Source organism: Mizuhopecten yessoensis, unplaced genomic scaffold, assembly GCF_002113885.1.
Source record: "Mizuhopecten yessoensis strain PY_sf001 unplaced genomic scaffold, ASM211388v2 scaffold9651, whole genome shotgun sequence".
Classification (NCBI taxonomy): domain Eukaryota; kingdom Metazoa; phylum Mollusca; class Bivalvia; order Pectinida; family Pectinidae; genus Mizuhopecten; species Mizuhopecten yessoensis.
The window spans coordinates 490,412-508,227 of NW_018408154.1; the positions used below are offsets into that span (position 1 = coordinate 490,412).

The window sequence follows — 17,816 nt, forward strand, 5'->3', positions numbered from 1 at the left end:
CTATGGAGAGACGTTTTGTTGTATGCCTTGCTGGCAAATTATGCCATCATAGGCTAGAAAATGTGCTCCATAACCTTCATTACGGGGCTTTTGTGCTAAGGGACATTCACAGACAATCAAGACGGCTTTTATAGGGCCGTTTGTCCTGTAGCTGCTCTTACTTTTCATTCCCTAATCTCATCTTGATCAGGGAAATTCAAAAGCGAAAAAGTTAAGTAAGTTATCTTTTGTGGTATAAATCAATGAACTATGCCTTATATGGTCTTATCTTTGCCTTTTATGGTGTTATATTGCCCTTAAATTCAGCTTACTTAAAAAATGTAATCTGGTAATCCCTACTTGCATATCACTGGGATATCTCGCAGATTAATCACAGCTTAAGCATATCGTTGGATATCTTACAGATTTATCTCAACCTACACATATCTATGGGATATCTTACAGATTTATCTTACCTACACATATCTATGGGATATCTTACAGATATGTCTTAAACCAAACATATCTATGGGATATCTTACAGATATATCTCACCTACACATATCTATGGGATATCTTACAGATATATCTTAACCAAACATATCTATGGGATATCTTACAGACATATCTTAAACCAAACATATCTATGGGATATCTTATAGATTTATCTCACCTACACATATATATGCGATATCTTACAGATTTATCTTACCTAAACATATCTATGGGATATCTTATAGATTTATCTCACCTACACATATATATGGGATATCTTACAGATATATCTTAAACCAAACATATCTATGGGATATCTTACAGATTTATCTTACCTACACATATCTATGGGATATCTTACAGATATATCTTAAACCAAACATATCTATGGGATATCTTACAGATTTATCTCACCTACACATATATATGGGATATCTTACAGATTTATCTTACCTACCCATATCTATGGGATATCTTACAGATTTCTCTCACCTACACATATATATGGGATATCTTACAGATTTATCTCACCTACACATATATATGGGATATCTTACAGATTTATCTTCCCTACACATATCTATGGGATATCTTACAGCTTTATCTTAACCAAACATATCTATGGGGTATCTTACAGATTTATCTTAAACCAAACATATCTATGGGATATCTTACAGATTTATCTTAACCAAACATATCTATGGGATATCTTACAGATTTATCTTAAACCAAACATATCTATGGGATATCTTGAAGATTTTTTGTTTCGTAGTTCTGTGTTTGTAATATGTTACAGCAGGAATTTGTGTCACTAAAATTTGAAGGTGGCGAAGTTTTTGTATTTATAATATGTTTGATTGGGAATTGTTGACATATTTATATATATAAAAAATAAATCCTTTGCAATTTTATGTCACTATTAAAATATTATATATGGCAGAAGGTTATAAGGGATTTGTTGAATTTGTGATTTATTTTGTGATGATTTTATTCTTTTGCAGGTTGATGATTGCTTCTGTTATAAATATGGGTAGATAGTATTCAGATTTAAAAAGAAAGAATTCATATCATACACAAGAATATTATTTCCTGTTTCACTACAAAGTTAGAGCTAGTAATTTAGATCTAGTACTGTAAACATTCAAATTCTAACATTTGTCAAATTTTAACCAATTAGCACATAAATTAATTGGTGCACACACCATGCAATAGAAACGACATACAGAAACTTCGTTTGATGCTTTCATAATCAGTCACAATATTTAAAGCAAAAAAATGCTAAAATAAGACCACCGCTGAAATATGTATGGTGTGTACTTCTGTGTTAGAAACCTGAAGTTTTTAACGAGACAGGTTATCTAATAGCAATTATTTTTCATGTCTTTACAGAAAATCAGTCCACATTCTCCAACATTGCCAGGCAAACCTTACGAGGATCCATTGGGTAGTCCGCGGAGTGACCAGACAGTGGTACTTGACCACAACCTCAACGGTCCAAACCACACCTCACAGGACGTGCTTAGTGATGTAAGTCTTACTGCTTTATAAATATCTATATTGTATAGTATCCCCATATGTAGTCCTGTATATCCTTGACCTTTAAGTACACACTTCTCCACCTTCTATCGCTCTATGTCCTTGAAATTTACATATTTTACATTGTTTTGACCTTGACCTCCACATATTACTCACTTCTATCCACTCTTCATCTCTCTATGACCTTGACCTTGACATGTTTCGAACTTTTCTCCCCCCTCTATCTCTTTATGTCTTTGAAATTGATATATTGTACATCTTTTTTGTCCTTGACCTTCATATATTACTCACTTCTATCCACTCTTCATCTCTCTATGACCTTGAACTTCACATGTTACACATTTTTTTCCCGCCATCTCTGTATGTCCTTAAACTTCACGTATTACACATTTTCCTCTCGTCAATATATTTATGTATTTTACCTTACACGCTTTCTCCACCCTCCGTCTCTGTTCCTCAGCTTATAAAGTTTTAAATTAGCATGCATTTAGACATAGTTTGAGTTGATTGGTTTGTACAATGAACTTATCCTTAAAAAGCTGTGAACCCAGGATATTGATTTAAACAGAAGTACTGAACATTATAAATCATTGGTTTCACATAAATTGCTTCACTGCACAAACTCATTCCCTCAATCAATGAAATAGCTTTGATACATTTTGTAAATGATTCCCTCAATCAATGAAATAGCTTTGATACATTTTGTAAATGTTTAAACCTTAACATCAAATTTTTCATTGATGATGCAATGCCTTGCACCAAGTATACTTAGAAGTGTTGTTTTTTTTTAAATCACAAGGCTATAGCTACATTTGAATAAAAATAATGTTGTTTCATTATTAAGTTAAAAATATTTGATAAAAACGTGCTGTAGAAGTGCTACATGTCTGTGTATTGTTGAGCTGCTAGACGGTTCATTGTGACACAACCTTGTGACTATAATATTACTGTTTCACATAAGTCCTTTGTGAAATTGAAACTTTGGATCAGAAATTTCAGATTACATATAGAAATCTATATGATTGAGCAGTAAAGCTATACTTCTTTTACCTTAAATGGTCCAGTCGTGTAACATGAAATAGGAATACTGTTGTAGGGGAAAGTCACCCAAGTTTTCCCGCAGAGTCGGCATTGTGTGCAGCATGCTGCCAAGGACAAAGGAAAATGTTGTGGTTTAGAACGATTTGGTACATATGTCACTAGGTTGTGCCAAGGACAATGGAAAATGTTGTGGTTTAGAACGATTTGGTACATATGTCACTAAGTTGTGCCAAGGACAACAGAAAATGTTGTGGTTTAGAACGATTTGTACATATGTCTCTAGGTTGTGCCAAGGACAACAGAAAATGTTGTGGTTTAGAACGATTTGGTACATATGTCACTAGGTTGTGCCAAGGACAAAGGAAAATGTTGTGGTTTAGAACAATTTGGTACATATGTCACTAAGTTGTGCCAAGGACAACAGAAAATGTTGTGGTTAAGAACGATTTGGTACATATGTCACTAGGTTGTGCCAAGGACAACAGAAATTGTTGTGGTTAAGAACGATTTGGTACATATGTCACTAGGTTGTGCCAAATACAATGGAAAATGTTGTGGTTTAGAACGATTAGGTACATATGTCACTAGGTTGGGCCAAGGACAACAGAAAATGTTGTGGTTTAGAACGATTTGGTACATATATGTCACTAGGTTGTGCCAAGGACAAAGGAAAATGTTGTGGTTTAGAACGATTTGGTACATATGTCACTAGGTTGTGCCAAATACAATGGAAAATGTTGTGGTTTAGAACGATTAGGTACATATGTCACTAGGTTGTGCCAAGGACAACAGAAAATGTTGTGGTTTCGAACGATTTGGTACATATGTCACTAGGTTGGGCCAAATACAATGGAAAATGTTGTGGTTTAGAACGATAGGTACATATGTCACTAGGTTGTGCCAAGGACAACCGAAAATGTTGTGGTTTAGAACGATTTGGTACATATGTCACTAGGTTGGGCCAAATACAATGGAAAATGTTGTGGTTTAGAACGATAGGTACATATGTCACTAGGTTGTGCCAAGGACAACAGAAAATGTTGTGGTTTAGAACGATTTGGGACATATGTCACTAGGTTGTGCCAAGGACAACGGAAAATGTTGTGGTTTAGAATGATTTGGTACATATGTCACTAGGTTGTGCCAAGGACAATGGAAAATGTTGTGGTTTAGAACGATTTGGTACAGATGTCACTAGGTTGTGGCAAGGACAAAGGAAACTGTTGTGGTTTAGAACGATTTGTACATATGTCACTAGATTGTGCCAAGGACAACCGAAAATGTTGTGGTTTAGAACGATTTGGTACATATGTCACTAGGTTGGGCCAAATACAATGGAAAATGTTGTGGTTTAGAACGATTAGGTACATATGTCACTAGGTTGGGCCAAGGACAACAGAAAATGTTGTGGTTTAGAACGATTTGGGACATATGTCACTAGGTTGTGCCAAGGACAACGGAAAATGTTGTGGTTTAGAACGATTTGGTACAGATGTCACTAGGTTGTGGCAAGGACAAAGGAAAATATTGTGGTTTAGAACGATTTGTACATATGTCACTAGATTGTGCCAAGGACAACAGAAAATGTTGTGGTTTAGAACGATTTGGGACATATGTCACTAGGTTGTGCCAAGGACAACGGAAAATGTTGTGGTTTAGAACGATTTGGTACATATGTCACTAGGTTGGGCCAAATACAATGGAAAATGTTGTGGTTTAGAACGATTAGGTACATATGTCACTAGGTTGGGCCAAGGACAACAGAAAATGTTGTGGTTTAGAACGATTTGGTACATATATGTCACTAGGTTGTGCCAAGGACAAAGGAAAATGTGGTGGTTTAGAACGATTTGTACATATGTCACTAGGTTGTGCCAAGGACAACCGAAAATGTTGTGGTTTAGAACGATTTGGTACATATATGTCACTAGGTTGTGCCAAGGACAAAGGAAAATGTTGAGGTTTAGAACGATTTGGTACATATGTCACTAGGTTGGGCCAAATACAATGGAAAATGTTGTGGTTTAGAACGATAGGTACATATGTCACTAGGTTGTGCCAAGGACAAAGGAAAATGTGGTGGTTTAGAACGATTTGTACATATGTCACTAGATTGTGCCAAGGACAACGGAAAATGTTGTGGTTTAGAACGATTTTGTACAACTGTCACTAGGTTGTATATGCATCAGTAGAGCAAAGAAATATGTCATCAAACATGATACTCGCCAGCTCTTTAGCATAACGCTGTCAATTTTGAATAACCTAGTCACGTGTCTAGCAACAGATCAGAATTCAAAACTTGTCAAAAAATAAAGGCAAAAACTAGAAACCTAGGGAATAGGTATCAAATCGACAGAGAAAATATTAGCCAAGAAAAGTCAGATACATAGAGAAATTGTTAGCCTGAAAATTAAACCCGCAAAGAAGGATCAACCAAAATATGTGGAGCTTTATATGTAGAAAGTGTCTGTCAAAATATTGAACATAAAGTATGTATTAACTTCAAACGATCTTGACCAGCCAAATTCTGGCGATACTTCAATGATTTGAATAGAGTTTCTAATTTCCTCTGTGTACTTTTTTTCTCATTGTAGGCGAGCTCACATTCCAGTTCAGGCAGAGGCTACTTGGTAAGTATAGTAACTACAAGGTGCCGTAAAAAACACTTACATTTCTTGTGTACAGTCACTAGGTGATAAGCATGCCTTTGTACTGGTGTTTAAAAGGAGGTCCCCCAAGTGATAATCATGGTAAGCTGTGGTGTTTGAGAGAAGGTCCCCCAAGTGATAATCATGGTAAGCTGTGGGGTTTGAGAGAAGGTCCCCCAAGTGATAATCATGGTAAGCTGTGGTGTTTGTGATAAGGTCCTCCAAGTGATAATCATGGTAAGCTGTGGTGTTTGAGAGCAGGTCCCCCAAGTGATAATCATGGTAAGCTGTGGTGTTTGAGAGCAGGTCCCCCAAGTGATAATCATGGTAAGCTGTGGGGTTTGTGAGAAGGTCCTCCAAGTGATAATCATGGTAAGCTTTGGTGTTTGTGAGAAGGTCCTCCAAGTGATAATCATGTTAAGCTGTGGTGTTCGTGAGAAGGTACTCCAAGTGATAATCATGGTAAGCTGTGGTGTTTGTGAGAAGGTCCTCCAAGTGATAATCATGGTAAGCTGTGGTGTTCGTGAGAAGGTACTCCAAGTGATAATCATGGTAAGCTGTGGTGTTTGAGAGAAGGTCCCCCAAGTGATAATCATGGTAAGCTGTGGTGTTTGAGAGAAGGTCCTCCAAGTGATAATCATGGTAAGCTTTGGTGTTAGAGAAGGTCCTCCAAGTGATAGTCATGGTAAGCTGTGGTGTTTGAGAGAAGTTCCTCCAAGTGATAATCATGGTAAGCTTTGGTGTTAGAGAAGGTCCTCCAAGTGATAGTCATGGAAAGCTGTGGTGTTTGAGAGAAGGCCCCCCAAGTGATAACCACGTTAAGCTGTGGTGTTTGAGAGAAGTTCCTCCAAGTGATAATCATGGGAAGCTGTGGTGTTTGAGAGAAGGGCCTCCAAGTGATAGTCATGGTAAGCTGTGGTGTTTGAGAGAAGGTCCCCCAAGTGATAATCATGTTAAACGGTTTGATAAGACATCCCCCAGGTGGTATTATCAAATAATGTTAAAGATTGGCAGAAAATTTAACATAGGAACAAAAACAATGAAAAACAACAACAAAATAGTGTTAGTATAGTAAAATAGTAAAATGATATCCCAGTGCTGTCATACTAAATTTCCTGTGTTACCATACTTCATTTATGTTAAACCCTATATATCCAGATAGAGATATTTATGTTAAACCCTATATATCCAGAAAGAGATATTTATGTTAAACCATATATATCCAGATAGAGATATTTATGTTAAACCATATATATCCAGATAGAGATATATATGGTTTAACATAAATATCTCTATCTGGATATATAGGGATAGAGATATTTATGTTAAACCCTATATATCCAGATAGAGATATTTATGTTAAACCATATATATCCAGATAGAGATATATATGGCATTATCTGCATCAACATTATCAACCATACTTCAATACAGTTGCCACAATCTCAAAACCTAATTAGCAGATTGGGAACAGGTTATTTTTTTCTGAAAGAAATCTTGACTACAAATGGTTAATCAGCACCATTTAATGGCTAGTATCATCTGTGACGGTTGTTGTCGAAGTTTAAATGTCATCAAGGGCTCCAGTTCTTAGATCAGGCAACAGAAACAGCAAGTCAGACCAAATGGAAAAAGCAAAAGAAAAACAGCCACTGGAGTGCCCTTCTGGATCAATACTGAGCGAGTATTGCAGCTAAATAGACGAAAAAAACGCAGTCGATTCAAGAAAATCTAATTAGGGAAGAGAAGTTTCATTTGAGTTTTGTCATCAAGTTCATAATTACATTTTAAAATCAATTAATCTAAAAAGGCCATCAAATTAACAGAAGAAAATGGATAATTCAAGGAAGAGTTTGGGTTAATGGATTGGAACAAAACCTGCGCTATTACGAACGGCAATTTCTTGCTTTCAATTACGAACGAAATGCAAAATTAGGATATTACACTTTTAAGTAAGAAAAGATTGTGAAGACAAAATTGCACAAACACGTAAATGCCTTTCTCTATTTTTATACTCAAAGTGGCCTTTCAAAAGCATTGTTTGCTTTAAATGAATGTATAGCATATATTTTGTGTAATGGCATGCATTATACAGTGGTCGTAAATGGCGATTCCCTGCTTTGTTGTAGACCAACGTGGCACTGACTTACTACAGCGGCACACCATACACTGGTCCTGCTTAGTGCCATGTCTTATTCATTAAACATTACCCCAAATTAGTGCTACGCGGGGAATACAAGCCATAAGGGAAATTCAAAGAGAAATAATTGCGCTTCGATCAATAGTAGACTGCTACCTTATGTGGAATTAGCCGGTAGCAGAAATTATCGGTTTTGCTTGGATTTGATGTTTTGCCTTGAGGAAGAGAGACGACTACTAATGTGTTTGGTCGTGAATGCAATTCACCTGCTCCAGTGTTGCGCGATGTTTTGCCCCAATGTGTCTGTGTTGATGAAGATTATTAAAGGCCAGTGAAGCCAGCACTAACATCTCCAGTCTAGTCAAGCGTGCCCCACTCCCCACCTGACCGATGACCCTAATGCCTTAGAGGTGGATCAGGCCAAAGACTTGTATCGGGGCCTAGGGCCATCTACTCAGGGTAATGGGTTACTTTGTCTACTGAAGGGGGCTTGACATCATTGTCCAGAGTCTGGCCTCTTCGACAGCTCTGAAGCTGCCTCCAGTGTAGTGAGCTAGTTCAAACCTCGCTGGACGTTGTTAGCCTTTGCTTCTGAAGTCTCATAACAACACTCAAGAGGTGGCTAAGCAGATGGAGCTTCGTTTGAAGAGACCGATTAAGTTTAGAATGCTTACAATAAGAGCAATTTGTGAGAGCCAACTCCAGTAGTTAGCCACTGGTTATATGTACACACAGACCTGGCTTTGTCACCAGTTCAAGTGTTGCTCCAATTACTTTACTAGTCAGCTGTTCGGGTCACAGAAATACCACAGACTGATCTAGAGTAAGGGTCTTGACTGATCGGGGTCAGAAGTGCTGCCCTTGACCACGGTCAGTCTGTGCCAGAGCTGTTGTCTCTGAGACAGGTGCTTGTGCCACTACCTTATATGGCCATACCACTGTCTTGATTGAATAAAGTGCCTTGTGGTCATAGAAGAATGAATTTCATTGACTTTTGATGATTATGTACTCTAAATTCAGCTGATTTGCTGACATCTTTAATGTATACAGTTGTTAGCTTTAGAGGCTCGGTTCTGGTGTAATCACACAAAAGATTGAGTGCTGAATCACCAGAAAATCTTTCTTTGGACACAAAGTACCCAATTATGAATACAACAATAAATATGTAAGGAGTTTATCCTGAAATTTCCCGAGTTGACTTATAGACAAGTTTTCATTGTAGGAATGTCACAATAGACAGGTTTCTATGGTAGACTTGTCATAGTCAACATATTTCTGTGTTAGACTTGTCACAGTAAACAGTTTTCTGTGGTAGGCCATCAACATACAGGATTTGTTGCTATGGTTACCTTTGGTGAGCATGTCAGTGACCATATTTGTCTTGAATACATTTCAAAATTTCAAAGAACAAAGTATTAATGAAAAGTGCAGTCATCAAAAAGAAACGAAATTAATGAGCCATCATGAGATAGCGCAGTGTGTATTTTACAGCCTGGAGAGTTGTAAAGTCTTTTCATCCATCAGCTCCATCAAAGTCATGTTACATGGCTGGTTAATGATTTCACTTGCTATCCGGAACTCAGGTGTTTGTATACCTAACCGAATAAACACTTCTTTGAGACCAAGCTTTGTGTACAAGCTCTTCAATACTGGAGCACAAAAAAAACCTGCTCAATCTGTAATGGCTTTTATCGCTCTTTCATCCCCGTCATTATCAGAGCTAGTAACCATCAGAAAGCGTAAACATGCACTGTTGAGCGTGGACATAGTGTGAGATCTGTGTAGTTATAAGTGTCTACGTCATTTACCCTCAGGTAAGTTTGACACATTGGACGAGGACTTGGTCTGAATGTCAATAAATACTTCATAGAACTGGTCAATACATCAACCACTGTCCTGCCAGCCTTACGCTCCAGTTAGTCTGATACTGATGCTGCCCTTAGAGGATTCACAGGAATAGTCAGTCATCATCTCTAAGCATCCATGTTTTGTGACAGAAATGCTAAAATGAATAACAAATGTTTAATTAACGGCCTATTAAATCTTGAATGCAGAAGTAAAATGTTTGCATTGCTCATGAAGTCAAGAATTTGTACATCTCATGGTCCCTGGCATGAAAAACACCATGAGGATGATATGCTTAAAAGCATTGTGTGATGGGTAAACATATCTGAAAAAGTCGCAGAATATTAAAGTATATATACAATCAAAGTTGCTGTGGAAATCAGTGTCCTTGAGTGACCATAGTCTATTTGACTTACGATTTAAATGTCCACTGGTGGCTGTAACCTGTAACACAGAAGTAAAGCTCCGAGTTCTGAGGATCTCTGGGATCAAGTCTAGGAACTAAAGCTTTGAGTTCTATCTGAAGAATTATGATTTAGAGTCAGATCTGAAAAACTATGATGTCCAGAGTCCTATCAGAGGAACCATTCTAGAAAGAAGCCCTGAAGATCTATGGGAAGCAGCAGGTAAATGTCTACTGATAATTCCATCCTCACAGCAGCAATCAAACTCTGGACATCAGCGTGGAAGTCCAGTGGCTGAACATTGGGACCAATCTGCCCAGGTTGTATTGTTCTGGTGGCAAATTTGTCAGGATGGTTAATCCATGTTTGATAGGGTTCAATAAGGTCAGAATATGTAAATTCATTTGCAACATCTAGAGAAGAGGATGGCTAAGAATCTTGATCTACATTTAGAAGAAATCTGTGTGAGACAGTTGTTCAGCATGGATAGAGTGAGGTTGCTTGAGTAGCCATCACCATGCTGCCCTTTCGACTCGTGGTTTGACATCTTTACCAGTCTCGGAACCTGTAAAAAATAAATATACTTAAATGAAGGTCAAAGATCAGAGAAGGTCATCTGAAGGTCATTCTCGAGAATCAAAACAGAAGGTCAACAAATCTGATAGTTTGCATGGCCAGGTCTAAAGATTATAGCGGGGCTGTACCTATTCACCTGTACTTCCCAAGGTTGAAATGGCAGTACCCGAGTTTGACAATGACTGGCTTGTCTGTAAAGAGTCCTGAGAGATACCCCAATGATACCTAAATCAATAGTGAGAGGAAGAATTGAGTTAGCCCAGGTTATCACCACCACTGCCTTGTGTACTCTGCCTGGCATCACTATCCTCCCCGGAGAGATTATTTTCATGCTTTGTTATCAGCCCTATGTAAACTACTGCCAAGGTGGATAGAGTTGTGTAGGCTCGTACACCTCTGTAGGGAGCTGTTCCCCTCTCTCATCCATGATAAAATGGCTTTTCACTCCTATCTCTCTCTTGATATAGTGTTCTGTGGGTTTCACTGATGCAATTTAAAAAGAAAAAAACACAATAAATGGGACTTGGGAAGGATATAAAATCTATCTTTTTTGCAGGCATTTTTATATTTTTTCTTACAGATAATATGATTTTGTATGCATCCTGTAATGACTCTACATGTTTTATGTCCGGTTTATGTCTCATGTGTAGCAGTGGAATTCCTTATCAGATGTTGCCTTGTCGAACCTCGCTTCAAGGTCGTTGGGGAAACCAATGCACATTTTATTGTTATGTAACATTGTATAGTATCAAACACAGAAATATATTGAAATGCACATACACATAAAAAAATGAAACAAAATTAATTTGGGAAAAAAAAAAAAAAAAATTGTGCCTTTTAACAATTCAGCCCAATGATGGTTCTGTGTCTTTGATTTGATATAATTTGCACTAGTTTATCAAAGGGTAGGACTCAATTCCAAAGAGACGGGGATGGGATCATTTAATTGGAATACAGTACTTATATAGATTCATTATTTGTAATTTGAATTATTACTAACAGATAAAAATGCTTAAAGACTCATTATGTTTTTATTTTGTTTTGAATTTGTTTATGTTTATCAGATGAAATGTGTATGAGCATGCATACTTCCTTAGACTACTATTCATACTGATAACGTTACAGCCAGCTTGTATATGGGATGTTTAATTCATCAGTGAATATATACAGCTACCTGAAACATAGCTGTCAACCCTCCCTCATTAGGAGGGAGACTCCCCCCCATAGCTGTCAACCCCCCCTCATTAGGAGGGAGGCTCCCTCCCATAGCTGTCACCCCTCCCTCATTAGGAGGTAGACTCCCTCCCATAGCTGTCAGCCCTCCCTCATTAGGAGCGAGATTCCCTCCCATAGCTGACAACCCTCCACTCATTAGGAGGGAGCCTCCCTCCCATAGCTGTCACCCCCCCCTCATTAGGAGGGAGGCTCCCTCCTAATGAGGGAGGGTTGACAGCTAGGGGAGGGAGTCTCCCTCCCAATGAGTGGAGGGTTGACAGCTATGGGAGGGAGCCTCCCTCCCATAGCTGTCAACCCTCACTCATTAGGAGGGAGACTCTCTCATTTTGACCAAAAGGTAACAATCTCCCTGGAAACTCCCTCATTCAAGACAAAACTCACACTAAAATCAAAATCTGCATCCTGTGGTCAAATAATATCGTAGTGTTTGCAGTTTGTGTGTAATGATCATAACAGGTGTGTCTGAATCAAATGAATGTTTCTTTTAGTTATTTTCATGCATAAAAAGGAAAAGATAAATTCAGCAGTTTTGGTTGTGTTTCACGCACTTTCTCCCTCAATGGAAATGTGGAATGAGGGAGATCTCCCTCATTGGAGGTTTCAGAGGTTGACAGCTAGGCACGACTTGTAGGATACTTACTTCATTGCTACTCAGACAGGATAATTAATTCATTGCTTAATTGTAAGTTGTTTACTTCATTAATGAATACACAGTTACCTTAACTTTTAAATGTTTACATCATTAAATTCAATCTGATCATGAATTCATAGCTACCTTAATTGTTAGATGTATTCTTCAGTATTAGATACACAGCTACTTTATATGAGGGACATACATGAAAAAAATATAAACTGCATTTTAGCTTAAATGTCTAAGATTTGTTTCATTACTTCTCAAACTTATAATAAATAACAACTAGACCAAATGTTCGTCATTAACTTCATTAACAAATCCATACAACCAGCTTAATTGTAGGAAGTTAACTTCAATAATAAATTAACAGCCAGCCTAATTGTTGGATGTTTAATTAATTAATAGCCAGCTTATTTGTAGGATGTTTACTTCGTTAATAGATGAACAGCAACCCTAACTGTTGGATGTTTAATTCATGTATAAATTAACAGCCAGCTTAATTGTAGGATGTTTACTTCATTTATAGATTAACAGCCAGCCTAACTGTTGGATGTTTAATTAATTAATTAATAGCCAGCTTAATTGTCGGATGTTTACTTCATTAATTAATAGCCAGCTTATTTGTAGGATGTTGACTTCATTAATTAATAGCCAGCTTATTTGTAGGATGTTTACTTCATTAATAGATGAACAGCAAGCCTAACTGTTGGATGTTTACTTCATTAATTAATAGCCAGCTTATTTGTAGGATGTTGACTTCATTAATTAATAGCCAGCTTATTTGTAGGATGTTGACTTCATTAATTAATAGCCAGCTTATTTGTAGGATGTTGACTTCGTAAATCTATGAACAGCAAGCCTAACTGTTGGATGTTTACTTCATTTATAAATTAACAGCCAGCTTAATTGTAGGATGTTTACTTCATTAATTAATAGCCAGCTTATTTGTAGGATGTTGACTTCATTAATTAATAGCCAGCTTATTTGTAGGATGTTTACTTCAGTAATAAATTAACAGCTAGTTTAATTGGGGATTATTTTCTTCATTACTACTTACCAAACTGATCATAAATATTCAGCTAGCTTAAATGAGGGATGTTTACTGCATTGAAATTATTTCAGATTTAAATCGTACCCGGAGATTATATTTCAAAAGTATTCCATGCATTTCAAGGTCTATATATAGAATCAATAAATATGATTCAGTAGTGCTTTACCCTCAGATCAGTATTAAATGTGAAGTCTTGATGTCCTAATATACCTCTAATCTATAAATGGTATATTGCCAAGCTGCTCATTAACTGTGGACACCTTGTGTAAAAGCACCTGTGTCGCCAGCTAGGTTAGTGATTTAGCACCTGCTGTTGCCAGGTCGACATGAAAATATGTTCCACTTTTAGTCTTATATTGGGTTACAAGTCCTAGTAATGCCTATGGATTACTACACTTCCCTGTGAAAAATTCATCGCCTTGAATGGTGGTCTATATATATCTATAGACAGCAGCACTGACAGCCCACAGCACACTACACCGGTCTTCACTACTCTACGCTGCTTCCCATAATCCTTATTTGCACTTATTGAAATGTCATATAATGAATATTAATGAGGGCTGTTTTGTTGTGTTGCAGTGTGACAGCGAAAGCGGGGACGATCGGGTGAGTACTGTTATTGTCTCCACGTTTTTATATCATGTGACCGGCAGTGTGTGCGTGTGTGCGTGTCGTTTGTTATTGCCGTTTAGTTATATAGTGTGTTTCTGCTACGAAGATCATGATCCTACAAATCAAGGTCCTATAACACTATCCATGGATAGATTGGATTGGCGTTGTGTGATCGCCGACATTTTCATTCTCGCCTGGTTGGTGAAAAGCTTAGTAATGGTTAATTTGAAAGCAGACGCCAAGCTTGCTCACATAGTATATTTGTACCAGTGAGGTAGGACTCTACACACAGCCAAGGACAATCATGATGATTCATTCGCCGTTCAATATCAATGTGTAAAATGAATTTTTCCCTGAACAAAGAAGAATTTGTGAATACTGAGTGATTGGCTTGTAAAAGCAAGGAAGTCTTGCGTAAAGAAATGTGTTTAATGTTGGACTAATATTTACTAAAGGAACACTTTTCACTGCAGGTAAGTTTAAGTTTACAGCCGCCTTTTTGCAGCGTGTAAGCCCACTACAGATATATCTCTCTCCGAATTGGGCTTTGTTTCTCTCCAGGGCTGAGTATAGCTGGCCATTACTGGACAAGGTTTACAATAGCCACTACTGGTCCTATTGACCTAGTGGTACAGGTGGGGTATTTACTGGTCCTATTGACCTAGTGGTACAGGTGGGGTATTTACCCCGTTAGGGTTATATAATCTAGAGGCTGAATAGCTCTATATTCCCCTTCAATGTGTTGTCATTGTGCCGATCACAGTCAATACACCCCAAGCTGTTGTAACAGTACTTGCTGCCAGTCGGAAACTACTCGGTATCCATTAGTAGCTCAGCTTTACTTGCGATATCGAGTTATTGTACTTTTTTGTCGCACTACGTATTGTTCGCTTAGAAACGCATGGAAAAGTGTGATATAAAACAATGTAATACTGCTAGCATAGCTTTGGGTATATTGTGTTTTTAGGTATACATATATTATATTACATCCATCGGTGTTAGAATCAAATGACCAACAGGAAAACTTAGGGGATATCTTAAAATTGTGTTGTTTCTATCCTGGGCTACAGATGGAATATTCTTATAGACGATATTTGTTAAAACTCATTGTCTTCTTCAGTGATAATAACCCAGTGAAAATAGGAGTGTTAAGTGTACAGGCAGTGACACGTGTGTACAGGTAGACTAGAGGCCAGGTAGATTGTGTGGTTACTGTGGGTTGTATTGAGGGGATATTTTACACTGATCTGCACACCTAATGCAGTAAACCTCTTTAAGAGTCTGGATTATACGTTGTAGATTAATATCTATTTAAAATAGGTGACATATTTCTACCAGCCCAAATAGTGTTTAGATGTATATTAAATGGGATTATAGGTTGGCAGAGCGTTTATGATTTCCATCTTAACTGGTATATTACTATAAGTCAAATCTGCATAAGCTCTTTATTCCGTCATTTAGAAAAATATTTTCACTTGAAATCAAACATTTCTGATAACATTATTAGCATATGTAACTGAGGGAGAAGTCATTTGACCCAGTCATTTAAACCCTAATCTTGTGATCCTATTTTATGCAAGAAGGATCATTCCACCCATTACGACTGCTTACTCAAATAGGCCTATTCAGTTCATGTTTATGTTCTGTCATTATCGACAATCGCCTCAGAGCGTAAATTTACCAAACTACCACCTTCAGTGTTGGACGTAAATGAGGTACACATCACACACTCTCTTCAGCTGAACTCTTCAGACTTAGGAGGTGAGTAGTTGTTATGGAAATGTGGAGGCAGCAACTTGAGGAGGCCCTATTTGTTGGGGTTTTTGTTGTTGGATGTTTTGTGTTGTTGCCTGTGGATTGATCTGGTAGAAATGGCCTTTACTGCTAAATCTGTCATGTTCTTTTGATGTTTGTCTGTACAAGGTTTCAAAACATTTCTGTTAAATTAGCCGTGGCCGTATTGGTGTGGGCAGCAGCTGGTAGGGATTGCATAGAGATTTGACAAAATAAGTCCTTTGTATCGGCTTTTATTGAAAAATTATTAGTTCATATGATACATTTTTTCTCTGTTTTGAATAAAAACAAGTTGTTATCCATTTCCATTGAATATGGCTGATTGATATTTAACGGGTTGACATTCCGATTGATTTTTTTTGCTGCTTTACATTTTACATTTTTAAAAAAGATTTAATATTATTTGAATGCGATATTTTTGTGATTTAAAAAGTTATTTTTTCACACGCAAAAACAAACACAGCAAAACATTCCAATAAATTTTCATAATGACTATAATGTTTAGGATTCCAGTTTATCTTAAAAAGGAAAGGGAAGTATTTCTGTTGGATTATGAAAGTATAGAATTTTATGTGGTAATTTTGTGAGAGAAAAAAATCCTTTTAAAATTCTACTTTTTCTTTTAATAAAGATATGTGTTGTTGGTTTATGGTGTAGAAGGCAGTGTTAAGAGGGAAGTGTGTAGCATTTTTCAACATGTTACCGGTTTCTAACCTATTAAGTAACAGACTGAGAGGAAGTACATCATGTTTATAAAAATGAGTGTAATTTATACATTAAAACTACCCCACTTGACAAACCCTTTTTGGTGCATTAAATCTGTTGGCCATTTCGTTCAGGTTTGACACAGGATCCTACCATTTTGTAACAAATAAGACCAGGATTGTAAGCCTCTAATTATACAGCCCTTTTGAAAGAAAAAATCACTCAACATTTGGTGATTGTATGAGATTTTCCACCCTTTCTTTATCATTGTGAGTATGTGAAGGCCATCTTTGGCCTGAATACAAGGGTAGTCCTATAGAATTTATCACTGAGGGAGTCACCCTAAATACATAGACTGCAGATTGTCTTACTTAAACCAGATCCCTGCTATTGACAGGGTGCCAGTTTGGAGGTCGTCTTGTATAATTCTGTGTACTCACACTTCTAATGGCTGGTTTGGGGGCTGCCACCATTGGTTATATTTGTTATATTGTACCCGTATTTGTCATTAAGTGGAGTAGTTGTAAATGCGTACCATAGTTATCTGACGATAAGCCCATGCCTGGTAATAAGCCCACCCATATCTATTGCAATTAGGTGTCGTGTGGTTTAATAGTCCAGGTGACTTGGGGAAGGTATGTTCAATTGATTGGAGCTATATCGACTATGAATGTTGCATGTTATATTTTCTAAGGGATGGCCCGTTTTGCTGCAGTTTAAAATTTTGAAGAATCATATGTGATGAAAATTTCACAAAATATTTTTGTAATATAGATATGAAAGATAATAGTCAGATAAGTTTAGAAAAATATAATTGGTGATGATTGTACTCAAAATGTCTTTAACCTAACTGATGTTGTTAATAAATACCTGATAGTGTGTTCTATTCTCATATAGTGATAGTTATCCCCTGTTCATCCTACCTACCTAGGTAGTGTATTCATTGACCTGTGCCATTCCACCAACCTGAACACACAATAACCAACCTATAATTCTATAATTAATCATTCATATGATAATATTGTCTTTCATATTGTTTCTATGTGGCAGTGAAATACCAGTTAATTCTCCTCTCCAGGGAAATAAGCCATTGATTAATTGATGACTTCAATTGATAGAT

General features: G+C 37.1%; 1 protein-coding gene across 4 annotated transcripts in view; it reads left to right on the top strand.

The window, feature by feature from the left end:
• Positions 1–17,816, top strand: part of LOC110458575 (autism susceptibility gene 2 protein-like) — a 233,407-nt gene that overhangs the window by 149,854 nt on the left and 65,737 nt on the right. For all 4 annotated transcript variants that reach the window (XM_021510334.1, XM_021510335.1, XM_021510336.1 and 1 more), the window contains exons 3-5: positions 1,864–2,001; positions 5,646–5,681; positions 14,165–14,191. In XM_021510334.1, coding sequence (XP_021366009.1) covers positions 1,864–2,001; positions 5,646–5,681; positions 14,165–14,191 — 201 coding nt within the window. The remainder of the gene's footprint in view (positions 1–1,863; positions 2,002–5,645; positions 5,682–14,164; positions 14,192–17,816) is intronic.